General features: G+C 51.2%; 3 protein-coding genes across 5 annotated transcripts in view; 1 reads left to right on the top strand and 2 right to left on the bottom strand.

Moving 5' to 3' along the window:
- Pnpla7 (patatin like domain 7, lysophospholipase) overlaps positions 1-9560 on the bottom strand; it is a 65282-nt gene extending 55722 nt beyond the window's left edge. Inside the window, exons 1-8 of the mRNA XM_090331033.1 lie at positions 9480-9560; positions 9301-9388; positions 8821-8900; positions 7298-7389; positions 6997-7137; positions 5089-5248; positions 3110-3190; positions 585-713 (exon numbers count right to left, since the gene is read on the bottom strand). Coding sequence (XP_090187159.1) covers positions 585-713; positions 3110-3190; positions 5089-5248; positions 6997-7137; positions 7298-7389; positions 8821-8900; positions 9301-9388; positions 9480-9482 — 774 coding nt within the window. The 5' untranslated portion in view covers positions 9483-9560. The remainder of the gene's footprint in view (positions 1-584; positions 714-3109; positions 3191-5088; positions 5249-6996; positions 7138-7297; positions 7390-8820; positions 8901-9300; positions 9389-9479) is intronic.
- Positions 9561-13059: 3499 nt separating this feature from the next.
- Positions 13060-13776, top strand: Mrpl41 (mitochondrial ribosomal protein L41). The gene has a single exon (XM_090329266.1). The coding sequence runs from the start codon at positions 13267-13269 to the stop codon at positions 13672-13674; it is 408 nt and encodes a 135-aa protein (XP_090185392.1). The 5' UTR covers positions 13060-13266; the 3' UTR covers positions 13675-13776.
- A 2900-nt stretch (positions 13777-16676) lies between these two features.
- Dph7 (diphthamide biosynthesis 7) overlaps positions 16677-23125 on the bottom strand; it is a 16498-nt gene continuing 10049 nt past the window's right edge. For 2 of the 3 annotated variants that reach the window (XM_090331022.1, XM_090331021.1), the window contains exons 6-9: positions 20627-20696; positions 20487-20552; positions 20107-20279; positions 16677-17247 (exon numbers count right to left, since the gene is read on the bottom strand). In XM_090331022.1, the coding sequence (XP_090187148.1) occupies positions 16892-17247; positions 20107-20279; positions 20487-20552; positions 20627-20696 (665 nt within the window). In that variant the 3' untranslated portion in view covers positions 16677-16891. The remainder of the gene's footprint in view (positions 17248-20106; positions 20280-20486; positions 20553-20626; positions 20697-23125) is intronic. The other variant, XM_090331023.1, reaches the window with a different exon arrangement.

Below are 23125 nucleotides of genomic sequence, written 5' to 3' on the forward strand. Positions count from 1 at the left end.
ATTTTCTGTAGATCTAAAATTGTTCTAAAATAAGAGGTCTAATTTTAAAATATCCAAAACTCACTTTAAGTGAATGGGAAATCTGACAGCATCCTTGAGCTTATGAACATTAACTTTTATTATATATTGTATATTACAAAGTTTTAAAAACAGTCCTAGTTATTCCAGGAATTCCTTATCACCAGGCAGTAAGTAAGTACTGCCAGCAAAGCCATTTCCACATTCTCAGCATGCACCACGATGCTAAAAACCACAGGATTAACATCAGCTGGGAGGAACCCTATCCACTCTCCCCCCAGCTCCCAGATCTTACCTGAGTGGACCACAGCAGCTACAAAAGTCAACCAAAGCCAGGTGCGGTGGCTCACACCTGTAATCCTAGCTACTAGAGGCTGAGGTCCGAGGATCTGAGGTTCAAACAGGGCACTAAAGTCCGTAAGACTCTTATTTCCAATTAATCACCAGAAAACCGGAAGTGGTGCTGTGGCTTAAATTGTAGAGCACTGGCCTGGAGCTGAAGAGCTCAGGGACAATGTCCAGGCCCACAGCTGACAAAAATAAAAAACCAGCCAAAGAAGCCTTACCTGTACCACCCTCACCAGGGTTTCAGGATATTTCTCAAAGACCCCTTGGAAAGCCACTGCTGGAAGCCGGAGGATGGTGGATGGTGCAGCTGCACGGGCAGAAACTGTTTTGTAGGGTGCAGTGTGACCCTGTAAGAAAAGCTTGGTCAAGTCAGAAGCCAGCGGCTTATATCTGTAACCCTAGCTACCCAGCTGATTGAGATCTGAGAGTTGTAGTTCAAAGCCAGCCCAGGCACATAAATCAGAAAGACTCTTTATCTCCAACTAACCAGAAAAAGCCAGAACTGGAGACATGACTCAGGTGGAGTGCTAGTTGTAAATGAAACAAACAAACAAACATACAAACAAACACAACAGTGAGAGGCCATGAGTTCAAGCCCCAGTACCAAACCAAAACAACAACAAAAGCATGGGTTGGTCAGTGTCCTGTCAATGACGCACACAGCTCCTGGTGACCTCCACTGGCTCCCACTCCGGCAGACGTGCACTTTCCAGGCATGGTATTTGAGTGCAAACCACAGACATCCTCAGTCACTACAGCAATCCACATCAAAGGCTGGGCTGGCAGACCTGAACCATCACCCCGTGATGCTTGTATCTACTCTAACCTGCTGCTGAGAATCACAAGCCTAGCTAGCCACCCCAGTACCCCATCCTGGTCTGTCACAGCTGTCAGGAGCCTCTTGCCAAAAGTGCATGTAAGACCTCCCAGGCCGACTTCCTGAAACAGCCACCAGGAATTGCCATCTCAAGTCACCATCCAGTTGTGCCCGAGTTCCAACAGGAGACCTTGCCATGAGTGCCTGTGGGATCCCCTGAGGGGTCATGCCGCTCACAAAATGCACATCTGGGGACAGAACCAGACAGAAGTCTAGTGATTAGCTTCTGGCTTCTATCTGCCAGAAAACTAAATGATGCTAGAGACGAAAGGGTACTGGTCTAAGCAGCTCATGCTTGTAATCCTAGCTACTCAGAAGACAGATCTGAGGACCACAAGGCAAAGCCAGAAGGGGCAGAAAAGTCCCTAAGACTCGTATCTCCAATTAGTCACCGGAAAGCCAGAAGTGGACTTGTAGCTCAAGTGGTAGACCTTGAGCAAAAAAGCTCAAGGACAGTGCCTCGGCCTGGATTCAAGCCCCTCCCCCAAACTGGCACCCAAAACAAAAACAAAAACACAACACCTATCTGCTTTTTTGTTGGGGTGTTTCTTTTATTTATTGTTATTAATTTACTTCACTGTTATCGTAGAGGGATTACAAATACATCAGTCAGGTGATGAGTGTATTTTCTTTCGTGCAGTATCTTCTGTTCCCCCGTGCTCTTCCGGTCTCTCCCTCCCATCTCTACTCATAAGTGTACCGTTCACTTTCCTCGGTGTCCAGTGAGCTCAACTGCTATACTTTTTACCCTTTTTCACTTAAGTTCTATCCCCTCCACTCAACCGTGCCAAAGATGTACCTCGAATACACCATATGTAAGGTAAAGAAGACAGAATTATCGAAAACTAAAAACTAAAAGAGAAAAAAAGAAGGAAGGAAGGAGGGAGGGAAGGCAGGCCTGAAGGAGGGAAGGAAGGAAGGAAGGAACAGGAAATGTCTTATTTGCATATCTTGGAGATTGTTTCAGCATGTGTATTATTTTATATAAATTCATATTGTGTCCTTGTGTTTCTCTCATGAGAGAGATATTCAGTGTGAATATCTAATATCCTGTATAATCGTATCCCAGTGTATTTTAGGTCTAAATTTTGCATATCAGAGAGAACATTCACCGATTGTCTCTCTGAGCTTGGCTGACCTCACTTCACATGATTTTTTTCTAGTTCCAGTCATTTCCCTACAAAAGACATTATTTTATTCTTTCTAGTGGCTATGTAAAATTCCATCGTATATAGATCATATTTTTTGCCAGTTCTGGGGCTTGAACTCAAGACCCGGCCTGGGCACTGTCCCTGAGCTTCTTTTGCTCAAGGCTAGTGCTCTACCACTTAAGCCACAGTGCCATTTCTGACTTTTTCTGTTCACATGGGAATGACAAAATTTTAAATTCAATGGAGAACTTAGAAAATGAAGTTAACCCAGTACCACAAGAGATGGATGACAGCATTCCTCTCACTCAGGCTCCACTGAAGATTCTACATGAAGTCCCTGGGCTTTTGGTGCAATCTGCTCAATGACATTCCAGCGGGGGTTGTTTAACTATTTTAGAGACATTGTAATACAGCCTAGAAAAGCCATAGCAAAAGCCTCAGAGTAAACCAGGAGATTTACAAATTTGAGCTGAACCTGGCCTATCCAGTGACACAATCAAGCCCTTAATCAAACGTCTGGCTATGCAGGAGCCACTATTGAAACGGCTCCCAGGGGTGCTGCTTAGCCACTTTCGCCAAAGAGTGCCAGGCCACAGGCCATGGTGGAGAAGTTGCCTCTTACCTCAGAGATCTGCTGTGCAAGCAAGACAGAAAACACCAAGCCCCCAGGGCTGAATGAAGAGCGCTAGGCGCTGCTGCAGGCATGGGCACTCACCGTGATGACATCCAGCATGCTGAGGAGGCTGTGGACGCTGTCCCCTGCCAGAACCTCCTTGACCACCACCTCCGTGCCATCCTGTAAAAAGCCAGCAGCGTCAGTCCAGGAGAGACGTCTATCTACCAGGTCCCTGGGGAAGCCCAGCTGGCACCCGGTATAGGTGGACACACAGCCCCCTATCCCATCAACACAGCGGACTCCTCATGTGACAAGAGAGGCAGGGGGCTATCTAAATCAGAAGAATTAAAGATACAACAGCTTGCTGGGTGCAGTGGCGCACGCCTGTAATCCTAGCTAGTCAGGAGACAGAGATCTGAGGACTGAGGTTCAAAGCCAGCCCAGGCACTAAAGTACTTGAGACTCTAATCTCCAATTAAACCACAAAGCCAGACGTGGGCCTGGGGCTAAAGGGTAGGGTGGTAGCCTTGAGCTGTACAGCTCTGGGACAGCACCCAGGCCCAGAGTGCAAACCCTGTGACCAACCAAGGGGGGAGGGGGAGATACAATAGTGTAAAAGAAGACAATGGAGGGAAAAATGAGGAAAACAAGACAAATGATGAGCCCTACCTGCGGGGACGAGAGAGAGAAAAGGAAAAAGAAAAAGAAGCCCTAGACCACACAGTCACAACACCTCCACATTAGGCAAGTTTTCAAGCAAATGTTTATAAAACCTAAGTTGGTTGGATGGACTACGAAGGCTGAGGACCAAATTTAGTTACTATCAGTAAAAAGGGCAGATTTTTTGTGAGTCCTAGATCTTGAACCCTGAGCCTGAGCACTATCCTTGAGCTTTTGTGCTCAAGGCTCGTGCTTTACCACACCTGTAATCCTAGCTGCTCGGGAAGGTGGAGATATGAGGTTCGTGGTTCAAAGACATTTTCTTTCTTCTTTTTTTTTGTTTGGTGTGTGTGTGATTGAAGGGCTTGAACTCTGGGCCTGGGCGCTGTCCCTGAGCTCTTCAGCTCAAGGCTAGTGCTCTACCACTTGAGCCACAGTGCCACGTCCGGTTTTCCGGTGGTGAACTGAAGATTGGAGTCTCAGAGACTTTCAACCCTAGACTGACTTTGAACCCAAATCTGCAGATCTCGGCCTCCTGAGAGCCAGGGTTACAGACTGAGCCACCGCACCCAGCTTGCTTCTACCACTTTTAACCAAAGCACCACTTCTGGTTTTTGAGTGGTTAACGGGAAATAAGACTTTGCCTGGCTTTGGACTACGATCCTCAGATCCCAGCTCGTGAGTGGCTAGGATTATATGAATGTGCCACCGAACCTGGCTCCAGCCGTATTAACTCCCTTCCTGCCTCTTCCTCCCCGCTCAGCGCTGGGGCTTGAACTTAGGGCCTGGGAACTGTCTCTGAACCTCTCAAAGCTAACTCTCTACCACTTGAGCTATAGTGTTGCTACTGGCTTTTCTCTCAGTAGTTTATTGGAAATAATAGTCTCACTGACTTTTCTGCCTAGGCTGGCTTCAAACCTGAATTCTCAGATCTCAGCCTCCTGAGTAGCCAGGATTACAAGCCCAGCTTGAACTAATTTTTTTTCCAGTTCTGGACTTGAACTCAGGATCTGGGAACTGTCCCTGAGCTTCTTTTCTCAAGGCTAGCACTCTACCACTCGAGTCACGGTGCCACTTCTGGCTTTTCCGTGTATGTGGTACTGAGAAATGGAACGCAGGGCTTCACGCATGCTGGGTGAGCACTCTACCACTAGGCCACATTCCCAGCCCTACATGAACTTTTTGATGGAATCTGTTCAAAGTTTTTTTTTAAATTTTTTTTATTGTAATTAGTAAAAGGGTTACATGATATTTGCCAGATAGAAGGTGCATTAATTCACATACATTGATACCCTTTCACATGTCTTGGTACCCATTTCCCTTCCCCCCCACCACCTGTTCAAAGTTTTAAGATAACAGTGGGCTAAGGAAAAACACAATGTCCTGAGTCCCTTCCCGAAGCCCCAGCCCTGACTCACAGTGTCCTGGATGCAGACCTCCAGCCGTCCGTCCTGCACCACATAGATGCTGGTATCGGGCTCTCCTGGCCGGAAGACATGCTCTCCTTCATGCAGCTGCATGAAGACCATATGTTTGCAAAGTTCTAGGAATAGTGGCTTCTCAAAGTGACCCAGGACTCTGAAACAAGCAGAATGCACCATTGGACATATTCCCAGGGGAGCCCTGGGAAAGGGCTTGAGGGGACACAGGCCCCGCTCCCCACCATGGCATGGCTGCAGATCCATAAAGACAACCCATGCGATCTGGCATCAGTGTTAAACTGGATTTTTAATATCCGGGCTAGTATGGTACTGTATGCCTGTTGTCTCAGAAGTCTGAGACAGGGGGACTGGGAAGGAAGTGTAGTGGTAGAATGCTTGTCTAGCATACACAAAGCCCTGGGTTTGATCCTCAGCATCATGTGAACAGAAAAAGCCAGAAATGGCACTGTGGCTCAAGTGGTAGAGTGCTAATCTTGAGCAAAGAAGCTCAGGGACAGCACCCAGGACCCTGAACCCAAGCCCCAGAACTGGTACAAAAAGAAAAAGAAGGCTGAGAAAGGAAGATCCTGAGGGGTAGGCCAGCCTGAGTAACACAGTTGTGTTACAACTGCGCTACATACGAAGACCCTGACTCAACATAAAATCAGAACTTTACATTTCTGAGACTCCCTTAAACTTCTTGACCTACGACCATGAATGTTAAGCCAGACATAAAAATGGTAGACGGCTACAGCACCACCCTGCAATGGCCTGTTGGCATCAGAAAGAGGAAGGGGGAGGATGGGGCAGAGCTCAGACATGAGCTCCAGGCTACACAGACTTTCACACTTCCTCTGAGTTTGCCACTAAAGACAAAAACATTAAGAAATAACTAAATGGGGGCCGGGAGTTTGGCCTGGTGGAAGAGTGCTTGTATGGCCTGCATGAAGACCACAAATATAGGGGGAAAAAAAGCTGGAAGTGGTGCTGAGCTCGTGTGGTAGAGCACTGACCGTGAGGAAAGCCCAAGGACAGTGCTCAGATCCTGAGTGCAAGCTGCACGACTGGGGAAGAAGAGGAGGAGGAGGAGGAGGGGGAGGAGGAAGAAGAACGGAAGGAAGGAAGGAAGGAACCAAGATTAAATGGAATAGGTAAAGAGGTGAGCAGAGGGCCGGGAGTTTGGCCTAGTGGTTAAAGTGCTTGCCTAGCATGCATGAAGACCTGAGTTCGATTCCTTGGTACCACATACATAGAAAAAAACCAGAAGTGGTACTGAGGCTCAAGTGGTAGATTCTAGCCTTGAGAAAGTCCAAGGACAGTGCTCAGGCCCTGAGCTCAAGCCTAGGACTGGCAAAAAAAAAAAAAAAAAACAGGTGAGCAGAGCACAGTCCCGCTAGCTAGAAGGAATCCTAGTTCTCCTAAGAACTCCACTATACTAACCTCACTACCACACTACCACACCACTGACCTCACTACCACACCACTGACCTCACTACCACACCACTACCACACTACCACACCACTACCACACTACCACACCACTGACCTCACTACCACACCACTGACCTCACTACCACACTACCACACCACTGACCTCACTACCACACCACTACCACACTACCACACCACTACCACACTACCACACCACTACCACACTACCACACCACTGCCCTCACTACCACACCACTACCACACCACATCACTGAGTTCCTCACTAACACACCACCACTGACCTCGCTAACACTACACTACCAGCATGCTAAAGTGTAAAGGCACAGGCTTTGCCATAGGCACCTGACCCAGAACTGCCCAGCCCTGCATGGGGTGGCGAGAGGCTGTAGAATGCCTCCCCTGACGGGCCTTGTAAGGAGCCGGGCTCTGCGCAGGGCCTGTGTGTCCTCTTACCGGACATTTTTCAGCATGTACAGTACTTCTGATGGCAAGTGCGAGTTCTTCAGGTCAAACTCCGTGAGGTCCGCCTCCAGCAGCGAGGGCGGGGGCTCCTTGGGCTGCAAGACTGGGGACTCCTTCTTGATACGGAGAATCCTGTGAAGCAGACACACCTTCAGCTTGAGCAAGAGCCCAGGGGCTCAAACCCGTGCCTGAGTTCTCCAGCGCTCTGGGCAGCTTCATCTTTGTTGTAGCCAAGGAGGTGGAGTCTGGGAAGTGTGGGCAACCCTGGCCTTGCAGTACCCACACCCAGTACCTCTTGGCCAAAGACAGCACCTTGGTCCTCTTCCTGTACCGCTGCCGGGGTGCAGCTGCATTCCCCACCAGGGAGTGTGGGAGTGTGGTCACCTGAGGAGCCAAGAGAGAGGACACGCTGCTTGCCTGGGGACCAGAAGGTTCCTGCCCCCGCCTGCTCATGGCCCCCAGGGCTGACTGCACCAACACCTGCTGGGTGTGACACACCTGCCGGGTGCCGACCGGGACACAGCCACCACAGCACAGGGAGCACCCGTGTGGACGCGGCCAGCCCAGAGCCACACACACCCAGGATCACCTCACAGTCCTCCACGGAGACAAGCCTTCAGGGTTCTGTGGCTCCAGGCCCTGTTTCTGCAAAGCCTCTGGGTGCAGATAACACGGCCAGGAGGAACCCTCTATCTCAGCCGAGCCTGCCTGCTCATTACCAGATGGGGCTCCGTGAACTCTAATTCCTGAACCCCAAGGCAAGGTAGATCAGGAGCTGATGTTTCTTTGGTTTTGGTTTGGGGTTTTGTTCTCTCTCTTTCTCTTTTTTCCTGTCAGTCAGGAGGCTTGAACTCAGGACTTGGGTACTATCCCTGAGCTTTTTTGCTCAAGATTAAAGCTCTTCCACTTGAGCCATGGCGCCATTTCATTTTCTGGTAATTAAGTGAAGATAAAGAGTTTCAGGGAAGTGGCGCTGTGGCTCACGGGGTAGGGCAGTAACCTTGAGCCGAAAAGCTCAGGAATAGTGTTCAAGCCCAGGGTTCAAGTCCCTTGACCAACTGAAAAAAAACAAAATGTGCTATGGGCTAGGATGTAGCTCAGTGGCAAAGCACTTGCCTAGCAAGTACAACGTTCTGGGTTCAATCCCTAGTGCCAAAAAAAAAAAAGTCTCAGGGACTTTTTTTTTTGACTGGCTTCAGCTTAAAACTGCAATCCTCAGGTCGGAGCCTCCTGAGCAGCTAGGATTACAGGCGTGAGCCAGCAGTGCCCAGCTAGTATCTGTGTTTTGAAAGTTCCAGAACTACCATAGGTACTGAAAAGTGGGCCACATAGCCGTACCAAAGGGGAAATGTGGTTCACTCGTGAACTGCAGTCCCACAGGCCCCGAGGACCTGTCATTCGCCTTCTATACGTCAACCTGGGGGATCCCAACAAAGACCACCCACCGCAGGGAGGCGCTCGATGAAGCCCCACCTTGTCCCCAGGAAAGAGCAGCCATCTGCCCTCTTTTCTTGCTATACACATAACTGTACTTCAGGACCTTCTGTCCTGGTACTTCAAGCCAGCTGTCCACAGCTCCTCAGTCATTCTGCACCATGCCCTCCCTAAAGTGACCCGGAGGCCAGGTGGGCCTGGCTGGGGAAGACACCCTGCATGACTGACATCCCCCAAATCCTGCATCCAGAAGCAGGGGCCATGGAGCCAGAGGAGGAGCAGGAACCACGGGCTGGGAAGCCTTGCAAACATCTGGCCCCCATCCCATCGAGGCCAGCTCAGAGGAAGCGTGGCGCAGCCCTTGTCCTGTGTGTAGTTTACCTTCCTCATGATCTTCCGGCCATAAAACATCACCTTGTCCCGCTTCCGAAACCTGTACTGAGGGGTAGGCTGGGCTTGTCCTGTGAGGAGAGGGAAGGGACACTGTGAGGTGACAGAGGTCCATGAGCTCAGCGCTGAGTGGGTGCATGGTAAACTGCTGGAGCTAAAGGACAGTGCAGTGCAAGGTCCTGAGTTTCATCCCCAGCAATGCATGCCCAGGCCATGGAAAGGCAGTACAATAAGCTGGGTTCTTGCTGGACTCATCTGAGAGAGGAATCTCTCTTACACTGCATCCCAGCTTAGGACAATGGGGCAGAAACAGCTATGGACAGATTGAGAGCCTCAGCCTGAACCCAGACAAGCCACCAGATTCCAACAAACCAAGATGCCTTGAAGGCAGACACCAGGAACTCAAAACACCTTACAGGACACAAATGCAACCATCCTCCCTCTTCCCAGGGTCCAAAACAAGATACTCACGGATTCCATTAACCTTTCTGTACACAAAAAAGATGGCAATGCCAACAAAGGCCAGTGCCAGAAGGGCTCCAATTGCAATCCCCCTAAGCTGGGTAGGACAGAAGATATCAGACAAGCAACTACATCCTCAAGCCCACCAGGGTCCAGGGTCCACCCCCAGAAAGCCCATATTTTATTACCATTGTGGACTGTGAATGTTCTTCCAGGAACTGCAGGCCCCAGGAGCACAGGGTGCCCAGACAGATGCCAGCCTATAAAAAGAGCAGCAGTTGGGCAGGCCACTAGTCTGGATTCCCAGCCTGGCTTTGGTGAGGGTATAAGGGCTAAGGATAGCTAAGGACAAAGTCAGTGATGCTGGAATTTCCAGAGAAGCAATTTTTAATCTTTATAGGCCACTAAGCCCTCAGTCCCAAAGTAAGACACAGAGAGAGAGCAACCTGACGCTAAGATCCTCAGTCCCACTGCAAGACAGACAGACAGACGGGGGAGGGGGGGAAGCAATCTGTCATTCAGGTCCTCAGTCCCAAAGCGAGAGAGAGAGAGAGAAAGAAAGAGAGAGAGAGGGAGAGAGAGAGAGAGAGAGAGAGAGAGAGAGAGAGAGAGAGAGAGAGAGAGAGAGAGAAGAGTGCGCAAAATCTGTCATTGAGGTCCTCAGTCCCACTGCAAGACACATACAGGCCATAACCTGTCAGCAAAGTGCTCAGTCCCACTGCAAGACACAGAGAGCCACCTTCCTTATTCAAGTCCTGAGATGCTCAGTTACACAGGCTGTGCTGTGGACAGATACCCACACATCACTACCTCACCTCAACCCTCCAGTCCTCAAGACATAAGCCTAGAGTTGCAAATCTTGGCCACCAGAGTCCCGAGCCATCTCTTGATTCCTCTTGGACATGAGCAGGACCAGGACTGCAAGCTCCATGTGGACCCACCAAACAGTAACAGTCAGAAATCCTGAGAAGTCCCTGAGGCTCCCTAGTCTGCATTCAGTTTAGCCCCAGCTACTTGGAAAGAAGAAGCAGGAGGATTACTTGAGCCCCGGAACTGAAGGATAGCCTGAGCCACACAGCAAGACTCAGTCTCAAAAAGTAAAAAAGAAGCCAAGTGCCAGTGGCTCATACCTATAATCCTAACAGCTGTGATCTCAGGATCTCATTAAAAACAGCCTAGGCAGGGAAGTCCATGAGACCCTTATCTCCAATTAATCACCAACAAGCCATAGTAGAGTTGTGGCTCAGGGGTCTAGTATTACCTTGAGAGAAAAAAAGCTCAGGGATAGTACACCAGCCCTGAGTTCAAGTTCAAGCCACAGTGCCAACACATGTAAACACGCACGCGCACACACACACACACAAAGTAAAAAAGACATCCAATGCAAAGAGTGCAAATGCCATACAACAAACCTCAGAGAAGTTTGCCTGCCCCATTTTTCCAAAGAGGGCACTGCCAGCTCTTCAGAAGTCCATGGACCAGAACTGTGGGTGAGAGGGAGGGAGAGAGAGCGCTGGAAGGATGACAGAGAAAGCTGGCCTATTCCCCAGAAGCCCTTGTGTCCTTCAGGGAGGCCAGCCTCAGATACAGCAATCCCGCCAACATCAAGTTCAAGGACAGTGCGTTGGAGTGACCCAGAAAACACAACCCCATAAGCTTGCCTTAAATATAGTTGGGGCTCCCTTAAGAACAAGGACTCCTCAGTTGACCTCATCACTGTGAGTGCCACAAACTAAGGCAGTTGCCGTTTCCCAATACCGGGCTATGCGCCCTCACCCACGGGAACTGCGCTGCCAGCAGTGCCTTTGCGCAATGTGTGGCCCTGCTGCTTCGAGCTGCGGCCCCCAGCCTCCCTCCGGTCTGTCCACCGCAACTCAAAAAGTTGCACCTGGGGCGGGAGCGTGGCCTAGTGGCCGAGCGCCTGCCCAGCACGCACCCGGGTTCGACTGCTCGGCACCACATCCACAGGAAAGCCGGAAGAGGTGCCGAGGCCCGAGTGGTGGAGCTCTCGCCTCGAGAAAGCCCCAGGACAGCGCTCAGGCCTGCGCTCAAGCCAGGACCCGAGAAAAAACGAAAGTGACAACTGCGACGCTAAGGGGGAGGAAACCCAGTTTCCAGCGCTGCCCGGGAGCCGCGCAGCGCCCTCCGCGCTGCCAAGCCAAGGGGCGCGCGCTGCCCCCCCCGTGACCTGCGGAAGGCCACCCACCGGCCGGTCCAGAGCACTCGGGACCCACCTGGGGGCGGGCGCCGGCCTCCCGGCGCATGGCTGAGAGCCCCGCAGCTCCGGGGGAGCCGGCCGAGGGCAGGACGCGCGGCCCGGGCCCTCCCGGTTCTTCCGCAGCGGGAGAGGCCCGCGGGGCTCCGGGCCCGGAACCGCGGTCCCGCGTCACCGGCTTCTCGCAGCCGCGCGTAAACAGCCCTCCCCTGGCTCGGCGCCGGCTCGCCTCGGGCTCCCCTCCCGGCCTCTCGGGAGGGAAGACACCCGGAGAAAGATCAGCAGTGAACTTGCCCGGGGAGGCGGAACGCTGGCAGCCTCAGCCCGGAGGGCGGCGGGGGGCGAGGCCGCCGGGGAGACCTCAGCCGGGAGGACGAAGGAGGGGCGTGGCCTCCGAGGAGGGGGCGTGGCCTCCGCGGGGAGACCTCAGCGGGGAGGACGGAGGAGGGGCGTGGCCTCCGAGGAGGGGGCGTGGCCTCCGCGGGGAGAACGACGGGGGGCGTGGCCGCCGGGGAGACCTCAGCGGGGAGGGCGGCGAGGCGCGAGGCCGCCGGGGAGACCTCAGCGGGGAGGGCGGCGGGGGGCGTGGCCGCCGGGGAGACCTCAGCGGGGCGGGCGGCGAGAGACGAGGCCGCGGGGGAGACCTCAGCGAGAAGGACGGCGGGGGCGTGGCCGCCGGGGAGACCTCAGCGGGGAGGGCGGCGGGGCCGTGGCCGCCGGGGAGACCTCAGCGGGGAGGGCGGCGGGGGGCGTGGCCGCCGGGGAGACCTCAGCGGGGCGGGCGGCGAGAGACGAGGCCGCGGGGGAGACCTCAGCGAGAAGGACGGCGGGGGCGTGGCCGCCGGGGAGACCTCAGCGGGGAGGGCGGCGAGAGACGAGGCCGCGGGGGAGACCTCAGCGAGAAGGACGGCGGGGGCGTGGCCGCCGGGGAGACCTCAGCGGGGAGGGCGTCGGGGGCGTGGCCTCCGTGGAGGGGGCGTGGCATCCGCGGGGAGGACGGCGGGGGCGTGGCCGCCGGGAGGCGTGGCCTCCCTGAAGTTCGCAGCCCCAGGGTCCCGCAGGCGTGACGGTCCAGGGCCGGTCCCAGCCGGCAGAGGACTGGGCTGAGGTAAGCACGCGGGTAAAGCTGAGGGGGGGGGGGTGTGGGAACCAGGAAAAACCAGAGGGTCACTGACGGGGCCGACGGCGAACCGCGGGTGTTTTTTTTTTTTTTTTTGCCAGTCCTGGGCTTGAGCTCAGGGCCTGAGCACTGTCCTGGGACTTTCTCAAGGCTAGAGCTCTAGCGCTCGAGCCTCAGCACCACTTCCGGCTTTTTTCTGTGTATGTGGTACTGAGGAATCGAACCCGGGTCTTCGCGCATGCCAGGCAGGCACTCGACCACTAGGCCACGCTCCTGGCCAAACCGCGGGTTTTGACCTGAGGCGCAGCGACCGCGCACGTCCCGGCGCGCGTGAGTGGGGAGCGTGAGGCTCGGAGCCGGCCCCCGCCACGTTCCGGAGGCCTGCCCTCGTCCTGACGCTCCGCCGCAGGGCTGGCGCTGGCGAGGAGCGTCGCGGAACCAATCGGAGCGGCTCTTGTTTCTGTGCGGCCGCGCGGCCTTCCGCCGGAAGTGAGCCGGGGTCGCCTCGGGATTGCGCAGGGGGCGGAGCTCCGCCCGGGGCTCGCGCCGCGCGGGCTGGGAGGGAGCACGAGGCGGAGCCCCGCCGCGTCCCAGGTCCGTCCGCTTCCCCTGTCCGCCCCCCGCTCCCGCAGGGCGCAGCATGGGCCTCCTGACGGCCGTGACGCAGGGCCTGGTGCGCGGCGCCGACCGCATGAGCCGGTGGACGAGCAAGCGTGGGCCACGCTCCTTCTACAAGAGCCGCGGAGCCAAGAGAACCGGCGTTACCGTCCCCGGCCGCAAGTTCGTGCAGATCAAGGAAATGGTCCCAGAATTTGTGGTTCCAGACTTGACTGGCTTCAAGCTGAAGCCCTACGTGAACTACCGCGCCCCCGCGGGCACGGAGACGCCGCTGACCGCCCGAGCGCTCTTCCTGGAAGTGGCTGCACCAGCCATCGAAAAGGACTTTAAAGAAGGCACTTTCGACCCCGGCCGCCTGGAGAAGTACGGCTTTGAGCCCACGCAGGAAGGCAAGCTCTTCCAGCTCTATCCCAAGAATTTCCCACGCTAGAAAGCCGGAGTCCGTGCTGACCCAGCCTCGGATCGCCAGTCCCTGGGGAAGGATGTAGCAACTTCCTGCTTGTCTATTAAAGGCCTATGCTACCCTGAACAATGCGTTTAGAATATGACCATTGAACGTGTGGCACCTGTAGTCCCGTAAGCGGGGTGTGTGTGTGTGGAGGGGGGATGGAAGTCTGAAGCAGATCAGGACCAAAGTGTGAAGAAGTGAAAAGGGCTTGAGTGTGGTCCAAGTGGCAGAATGCTTGCCTAGCACGCGTAGCTCTGGAAATGAGGTCTGGGAACATGCTCCTGGCAAGCACACACCACTTAGCTCACACACAAGACAGTAGTTGCTCTTTCACAGCAACAAGCAGGCCAGGACATGGGTGGCTCATGCCCGGGATCCTGGCTACTCAGGGTTGAAGCCAGCAGAAGTAGAAAGATCTGTGAGGTTTTTATTTTTGTGGGTCATGGGGCTTGAGGTTGGCCTGGATGCTGTCCCTGAGCTCTTCAGCTCAAGGCTACTGCCCTACCCTTGACCCAAGCCCCACTTCCCTTTTTCTGGAGGTTAGATGGAAGCAAGAGTCTCGGGTCCTTTTGTGCCCAGGCTGGCTTTGAACCTTGATCCTCAGATCTCAGCCTCCTGAGTAGCTAGGATTACAGGCGTGAGCCACTGTGCCCAGTTCTGTGAGACTTTAATCTCCAATAAACTACTCAAAAATATGAAAGTGGTACTGTGGCTCAGGTGATAGACCCATAGCCTTGGACAAAATAAGCTGGGGCAGGGTGGAGGGGAGGAGCTGCCTAGCATGCACAAAGCCCGAGGTTTGATTTCCTGGTACCACAAACACAGAAAAAGCTGGAAGTGGCTCAAGGCTAGAACATTAGCTTTGATGATAAAGCCCAAGGACAGTGCCCAGGCCCTGAGTTCACACCCTAGGACTGGCCCCTCAAAAAAGCAACTCAGGGACAGTACCAAGGCTTTGAGTTCAAGCCCAAGACTGGCAGAAAGAAAAAAGGCAAAGAATGTGACTTTTTTTGTGGCCAGGAGTTTGGCCTACTGGTAGAGTGCTTATCTAGCATACATGAAGACCAGGGTTCGATTCCGCGGTACCACATACGTAGAAAAAAGCCCAAAATGGTGCTGTGGCTCAACTGGCAGAGCACTAGGCCTTGAGAAAGCCCAAAGACAGGCAAAAAAAATGTTTAGTGGTATTGTGCTACATATAAATGAACATTGAGAGGAGGAAAAAAAAATGGCAGGTCTCTTGGGCAGGTAAAATGGAAATATTTTTGTTTTTTCCTTTTGTTTTGCCGGTCCTAAGGCTTAAAATTTGGCCCCAGAGCCATCCCCCACCCCCTGAGCTCCTTTGACTCAATGCTAGCACTCTACCACTTGAACCCCAATACCACTTCCTGGCTTTTTTAGTGATTAAAGAGTCTCATGAACTTAACTGCCTGGGCTGGCTTTGAACATGGATCATCAGATCTTAGCCTTCTGAGTAGCTAGGATTACAGGTTTGAACCACTAGTGCCACTGGTTTTCTTTCCAGGAGGGGCGGAGGGTAGGGAGCAGGGCAGCATTTGGCTGAATCTAGGGAGCCCAAGCATAAAAGGCTGATAAACAAAAGAGATGGGAGTCTGTTTTTGTTTTTGCCAGTCCTGGGGGTTGGACCAGGGCCTAACCACTGTCCTTGGGCATTCCTCACCACTTGGGCTCTACCACTTGAGCCATAGCACCAATTTCTGCCTTTTTCTGTGTATGTGGTACCAAGGAATTGAACCCAGGTCTAAGTGCATGCTAGGGAAGCACTTTACCACTAGGCCATGCTCCTGGCTATAGACTACACCTCTTCATTTTTTGTTTTGTTTTGTTTGTGGGGAGGGGGTACTCGGTATTGAACCCAGGATGTTACGCTTGTTAGGCAAGCACTTTGCCACTGAGCTACATCCCAGCCCTAGACTCCCATCTCAAAAATACAAAAGTCAGGGTGAAGGTATGACTAGTCCAGGGAACAAGCAAGCCTAGTGAGCTTAAGGCTCTGAATTCAAACATTAGTGCTGCCCAAAAAAAAGGCAGTACAGGCAGTTGGTACTAGGCTGGGTTCTTTCATGCCCAGTCTCTTGTTTTACAGTCCCTCAGATGGGTGTTGGAATTTATGCTTAGCTGATCCTTAACTTTGTCTGTGACATAAAATTTAGAGATAGATTTACAAGGATAGGTCTTATTTATAAGTAGACCAGTAGGTGGAAAATGACCATTTTAGTGGAAGTGTGTTAGCATGATAGGTATGAGAAATAAGATGGGGGCTGGTGGAGTACTACCATGTGCTAGGCCTGGAATTAAGCTCCAGCACAGAAAGGGAAACAAAAACGTGCTAGGGCCAGGAATGTGGCCTAGTGGTAGAGTACTTACCTAGCAGGCACAAAGCCCTGGGGTCGATTCCTCAGTTACCCCATACACAGAAAAAAGAAAAAACCAGCTGTGGCTTAAGTGGCAAAGCACTAGCCTGGAACAAAAAGTGCCTAAGGACAGTGCCTGAGCCCTGAGTTCAAGCCCTAGGACTGGCAAAATAAAAGGGGGTGGGAGGCTAGAACTGCATATTTTCTAAACATCTATGTCCTGCTGAAGATCTGTCAGATTCAACAATGACACAAGGCAGCCATCAGTGATTCATGCGTCTAAATCCTACTCAGGGGGCTGAGGGTTGAAGTTGGGAGCAATAGGGACTGACAAACTGCATTTAACCAGTAAAAAGTGGGAAGTGAGGGTGTGGCTCATTTGTCAGCCAGAGAGTGGAAAAAAAGCAGTGAGAGCCCTAATACCAATACACACACACTCACAAAGTGACTAGAATATGTATACACCTTTTATTCTACGTATCAAAGTTCTTGTTTTTTAAATTACTTCAGGGATAAGGGTCTAGGCTCAGTAGCAGAGCATTCCACCCATCATGCTTGAGGCCCTAGACTCGCACTCCAGCACCCCAAAACCCAAAACCTACAACAAAATTATTTTTCATGTTGTAGTAAGCATTTAATATGAACAGTTGCTTAAACACATGAAGGGCTGCAAGTCAAAATATACCTTAAATATCTGCCAGTTACACAGTTGGGAAGTACCATTTCATCACCAGTTTTAATCAAAGTCCATTCCCAAAGGCCCAACGGGAAGGGCTGGCACCAAGCCAGGTGGTGCAGCTAGAAGGGTCTTTGTAACCTCAGACTCAGCTCACCTCCCACTTCCAGAGATGAAGAACATGATCATAAAAGGAGCACGTGGCCAGGAGGTGGATGTCACAATCTTCTTCAGAGTAGAGGTCCAAATCACACATCTTGGAAGCAATGTGCTGCTGGCACCTGCTGCGACTTGGGTCCTCTGTGTCCACTCTTCGTTCAAAGGAGGGTGCTGAGGGTACTACACCTGGAACCTTCTTGTCTGCCATTCTGGTTCCCGTGTCGCATGGAGGAAAAGGGCAGTGTCGAGACTGCGTGTGTTGGAGGAATGAGGACCAGTCAGCTCCATACACCAGTGAATTGGGCAACACGTGAGATACCAACACTGTCACTTCCTGCTGCTCCTCTAGAGCAAGAGACAGAACAAAAACACAGAAATCACTCTAGGGACGGCCTCCATCCAAAGGAAAATCTACAAAGAACAGCTGCTCCCTCAAAAACTGTTCACTGGGCAGCTAGCACATCTGCAGAAGAATCAGTAGGACAAGAACATGTGGGCAGAGAAGAAACCATACTTGTATCTCTCAATGTGTACCTCAGAACAAAAGCTAGAGCTGTGGAAACAAATATGGGGAGTATTTCTCCAAGCTGGAGAACTTGGCAAAATATACAGATTAAGCTGGGTGCAGTGGCTCATGCCTATAATCCTAGCTACTCAGGAGGCTGAGATCTGAGGATCAAGGTTCAAAGCCAGCCCGGGCACTAAAGTCTTGTCTCTACTAACCACTAGAAAACAGGAAGTGGAGTGAAAATGGGGACAAAAAGTGGCGCTATTCGGCAGTAGCCCTGACTTAAAGAGCTCAGGGACAGCACCCAAGCCAGAGTTTAAGCCCTGTAACTGACCAAAAAAAAAAAAAAAAAAGCAAGGGGAAGAACTGAAAGTAGAGAAAAAATCGGCCCAATGGGAAGACTAAGTCCCCCCCAGAAAAGACACCACGTATGTGGTAGAGATGCTAAGAAAGCCATGGGATCTGTGGTGGTGATCCTGGCTGCAGCATGACAGTGAGTGCATCAAGGCTGGAGGGTATGCAGTTCCACGTAACCTGAGGAAGTCTGCAATAATTTATTTCTGGCAAGTTCTGAATGCAGTTTGGAGGGTGGTGGCCAAGCCAGAAAACCTGAAAAGCATTTTAACAGTGCATAGCTTCAACATGGCATAACAATCAGTTGTGGCCAAACCTGGGCAGGACCACGACTGGAAAGAGCAGCTCAAGAAGTAGGAGGAACTGACCTGGGATGACTGCTTGGAAGACTACTAGCAGCCATCCAGGCTTCAAGTGACAGCAAGGAGGGTTGTGTACATGTGCAAGAAGTGAGGTAAAGATGCAGCCCTGGGACCTGGGTCCCGGGTCCCTGAGCTTCTTTTGCTCAAAGCTAATGCTCTACCATTTGAGCTACAGTGTCACTTCTGGCTTTTTCTGTTTATATGGAACTGAGGAATCAAAGCCAGGGCTTCATGACTCCTAGGCAAGTACTCTACCACTAAGCCACATTCTCAGCCCTATTGGTTTTTTGTTGTTGGTTTCTGAGGTTTGGTGGCACTTGAGGTTTTGTGCTCAGCCTGCTACCTCATTGGCTCTCTACTACCTAAGCCATGCCCCTGTTTTTTGCTGGTTATTTTGGAGGCAGAATCTAATGGATATTTCTACCCAAGTTGGCGTCAACTGTGATTCTCTCCCCCCCTCCCCCCCTCAGTCCTGGGCTTGATCACAGGGCTTGAGCACTTTGCTTGGGCTTTCCTCAAGGCTAGCGTTCCACCACTTCCGGCTTTTCTATGTATGTGGTACAGAGGAATCAAACCCAGGTCTTCGTGCATCCTAGACAAGCACTCTACCACTAGGCCAAACTCCCACTCCATCAACTGTGATTCTAGTGTGAGTCTCCTGAGTTGTATAGCCTCTTGATGATTACAGTGTGAATAGACACCTGAGATTTTATTTGAATGGTACAAGAATCCACTAGAGAACAGCATACATGACTATGGTTTTTTAAAGGTCACTGCTGGACCAACAGTTTGGCTAAGTGGTACAGTACTTGCCTAGCATGTGCAAAGACCAGGATTCAATTCCTCAGTACCTCAATTCCTCAATACATAGGTAAGAACCGGAAATGATGCTGTGGAGCTTTAGCCTTGAGAAAGCCCAAGACATAGTGGTGGAATGCTTACCTAGCATGCATGGAGACCCAGGTTCAATTCCTCGGTACCACATACATAATAAAAAGCCGGAAGTGGTGCTGAGGCTCAAGTGGTAGAGTTTTAACCTTGAGAAAATCCAAGGACAGTGCTCAGGCCCTGAGCTTTAAGTCCAGGACTGGCAAAAATAAAAAAGCAAGCAAGCAAGCCAGCCAGCCCAAGGACAGTGCTCATGCCCTAAGTTCAAGCCCCAGGACTGGCAAAAAATAAAGGGTCACTGCTGCCAGTGACTTTCACCTGCAATCCAAGCCACTCACAGGCTACTGCTCTACCACTTGAGCCACAGCTCCAAGAAGCCACCATTCCAAAGCGGTGGTTAACTGGAGATGTCTTTTAGATGTTCCTGCCCTAGCTGGCTTCAAATCATGGTCTTCAGATCTCAGCCTTCTCGGTAGCTAGGATTATAGGTGTGAGCCACTGATGCCTGCCAAAGAGAGTAGGGTTTTTTTGTTTTGTTTCTTTCTGGGTCATGGGGCTTGAACTCTGGGCACTGTCCCTGAGTTCTTTAGCTCAAGGCTACTGCCCTACTCTTGAGCCAAGCCCTACTTCCCATTTTCTAGAGGTTAACTGGAGGCAAGAGTCTCAGGTCCTTTTGTGCCCAAGCTGGCTTTGAACCTTGATCCTCCGATCCTCTGAGTAGCTAGGATTACAGGCGTGAGCCACTGCACTTGGCTGACAATACTTTTTGTTTGCCAGTCTTGAGACTTAAACTCAGGCCCTGGGCTCTACTCTTGAGCCTCTCTGTGCTCAAGGCTAGAGCTCTACCACTTGAGCCACAGCACCACTTCTGGCTTTTTCTGTTTATGTGATAGGAATCAAACCCAGAGCTTTATGCATGCTGGGCAAACACTCTACCACAACCATATTCCCAGCCTCAAGACAGTAGTTTTTTAGAAATGAGGTCTGACTCTGATAGGGGCAGAGGCAGGGGCAGGGGCAAGGTCTGGGTGTGGCCTGTAAGGACATGTGCAGACTTCCTGCCCTAGAGGCCAGTTGTGTACTCCTACTTACCCACAGCCCTCTGACAGTTGAGGATCTTGAAGCCACTGTGCATGCAGGCTGCCAGGAGAAGGTAGTGGTGGACTGGGTGCCACTTAAGCCTCCACACCCCACCCTGCACAGGCCTGTCAGCGAACGGCTGAGTCATGTTCCGCGTGTCCCACAGTAGAATGTGCTCATCATAGCTGGAACATGCAACCATCGGTGTGTAGAAATGTCAGTGCTCATTTCCCCAAGACCCCCCCAGGGGCAGGGCATACTTCCCAGGAATCCATCCCACTCACCCCTGGCAGACTGGGGTCCCTTTCCAGACCCAGATGCCTACACTACGGGTAGAAAGCTATAAACAGAACATCAGAGTCCTGTGGAGAATGCAGACCTACAGGACTCACCTTCCTGTTGCCAGAACGTGCTCCTTGTGGGGGTTGCTCTGGATACTGCACACACCCATGGAGTGTCTGCAGACAAAGGAGGGCACCTGAGGGCAAGGTCCTGGGAAAAGAACTGGGAGGGCCAAACCCAAGCCAAATACCTCTTGCTGGTAAAGACAGATGTGCCAGAGGTCCTGGTGTCCCAGACTTTGAGAAGACCATCATCCCCTCCTGTGTGGTACAGAGAAGCCCATCAGCAGTGGCACTCATGACAGCTATAGCATTTCTCAGCGCGTCTCATGTATTTTTCAGTTTGCCACTCGGCAAAGCTCCAGAAAGAACAACAGGACAGATCACTGCTGCGTCCTGTCTTCAGGTTGAGGAGGGCTTAGGGAAAAAGGAAAATCGATGGGCTATGGCTGTGCCTGCAGTAATAAAAAGGGAAGAGCTGAAAGTAGTCATCAGACTCCCTAATAAATGATAAGAGACTTCAGGTCTTGATGCCTTCAAAGGGCTCCAGAATCAGTCTTAACTGCCAAAAACCAGAGTGGCCATATCCAAGATCCCTATCCAGGAACAACATGAAGGAAGCAGTAGACGTGAGAACGCCAGAAGAGTTCTGGAAGTTTGAAAACACTCCAATGGGCTATAAAACCAAGTATACCCTTTATAGCCTTACAAAAACAAAAACAAACAAACAAAAAAACACCCCCACATTCATTTTAGAGGAACTGAAGGGTAGTCACTATTGGGTATTTGATGTCTTGATCAACAATCACTCTTAGAAAAAACACAACAGCGAGACATAGGATAAATGGTAGCATCCTAATGAGAAAAGAAAAGCTTGAGAAAAGGAAAAATAAAGGCTTCAAAAAGCAGGGTGTGAGTGCCTCACATCTGTAATCCTAGCTACTCAGAAGGCTGAAATCTGAGGATTGTGGTTCAAAGCCAGCCCAGGCATGAACGTCTGTGAGACTCTTATCTCCAACTTACACCAGAAAACTGGGAGTGGTGCTGTGGCTCAAAGTGGTAGAGCACTAGCCTTGAGCCGAAGAGCTCAGGGACAGCACCCAAGCCCAGAGTTCAAGCCCCAGAACTGAAGAGAGAGAGAGAGAGGGGCTGGGGGGGAAGGAAAGGAGAAAGGGGAAATGGGAAAGGAGGGCAGGCTTCAGATCAGGGTCCACACAAAGACTAAGAGAGCAAAGGCCAAGACTCCCTACTTTACTACTACCCACAATCACCCATCTACTCACCCACCACAGTTCACCCTGTTATCCCCCATCTTCCATCCACCTAACGTCTACCTATCTACCCATCCAATAAGTATTTACTGAATATACACTATGGACCCATGTAACACCTATTTGGGAGGCTGAAATCAGGAAGATGAAGGGTCAAGGTCAGCCTAGACAAAAGTTAGTGAAATTTCATCTCAACTAACAAGTTGGACATGGTGATATGCACCTGGGATTCCAACTACATAGGAAGACATAACAGGAGGATTGCAGTCAGAGGCCAGCCCAGGTAAAAACAAGCCACTCCTGGAAAAATAGCAACTAAGGGCATGGCTCAAGTAGTAGAGTACTTGCCAAGCAAGCACAAGGCTGTGGGTTCCATATAAGTAAGAAAACATCCAGCCAGGTGCAGTGGCTCACACCTATAATCCTACTCAGGAGGCTGAAGTCTGAGGATCTTGGTTCAAAGCCAGCCTGGACACTAAAGTCCCATGAGACTCACCTCCAATTAACCACCAGAAAACTGGAAGTGGTGCTGTGGCTCAAGGGTTAGGGTAGTTGCCTTGAGCTGAAGAGCTCAGGGACAGCACCCTGGCCCAGAGTTGAAGCCTCATGACTGACAAAAAAATAAAAAAGAAAACATCCTTCTCGGTTTATACCCTGAAGTGACTCCTTTTCACTGTAAGTAGAAGCCAGAGTCCTTCCTGTAATCTGCAAGACTCTGGGACCTGGAACTGTTGCCTCTGACCTCAACCCTCTGCTAGACATACTAGCTGCCTGACCAGGTGCTATGTGGATGATGCTACCCACCAGCCTGGTACTACAACAAGGCACACCTAACTCAGCATACCTCTTCTGTCTCCTCTTTCTAACCCACTGTCACTTCTGACATACTGTGTAATTTCATCATTGCACATTATGCTTCATGATTATTTTCCATCTCCTTGCATTCAATAGAAGCTCAGAGAAAACAGGAATGTGGTTCTGCATTGATCTACCCCTATCACCCAGAACAACATTTAACACAAAATACTTGGAAGTACTTGTTGAACAAATGGATTTGTTCTGAATTATTCACAACACTGCTCTAGAACATTCTCACTTTGAATATGATATACCTCAAGACAAAATGAATCCAAGAATGAGGGAATGAAAAATATGGAAACTTTATGATTCTCCTTGAGATCATTCAAGGAACTGATAACACATGACATAGAAAGGACCGTGTCTTTGGAAGAAAATAGTAAGCATTAAATACATAATCATACTGGGCTACGGTGGTTCATGCCTGTAATTCTGGCTACTCAAGAGACTGAGATCTGAGGATTCTAGTTCAAAGCCAGCATGGGCAGGAAAGTTCATGAGATTCTTTTTTTTTTTTTTAATATTTTTTTATTGTAATTAATAAAAGGGTTACATGATATT

This window comes from Megascapheus bottae, chromosome 3 (genome assembly GCF_031878675.1).
Source record: "Megascapheus bottae isolate mThoBot1 chromosome 3, mThoBot2.hap1, whole genome shotgun sequence".
Taxonomy (NCBI): domain Eukaryota; kingdom Metazoa; phylum Chordata; class Mammalia; order Rodentia; family Geomyidae; genus Megascapheus; species Megascapheus bottae.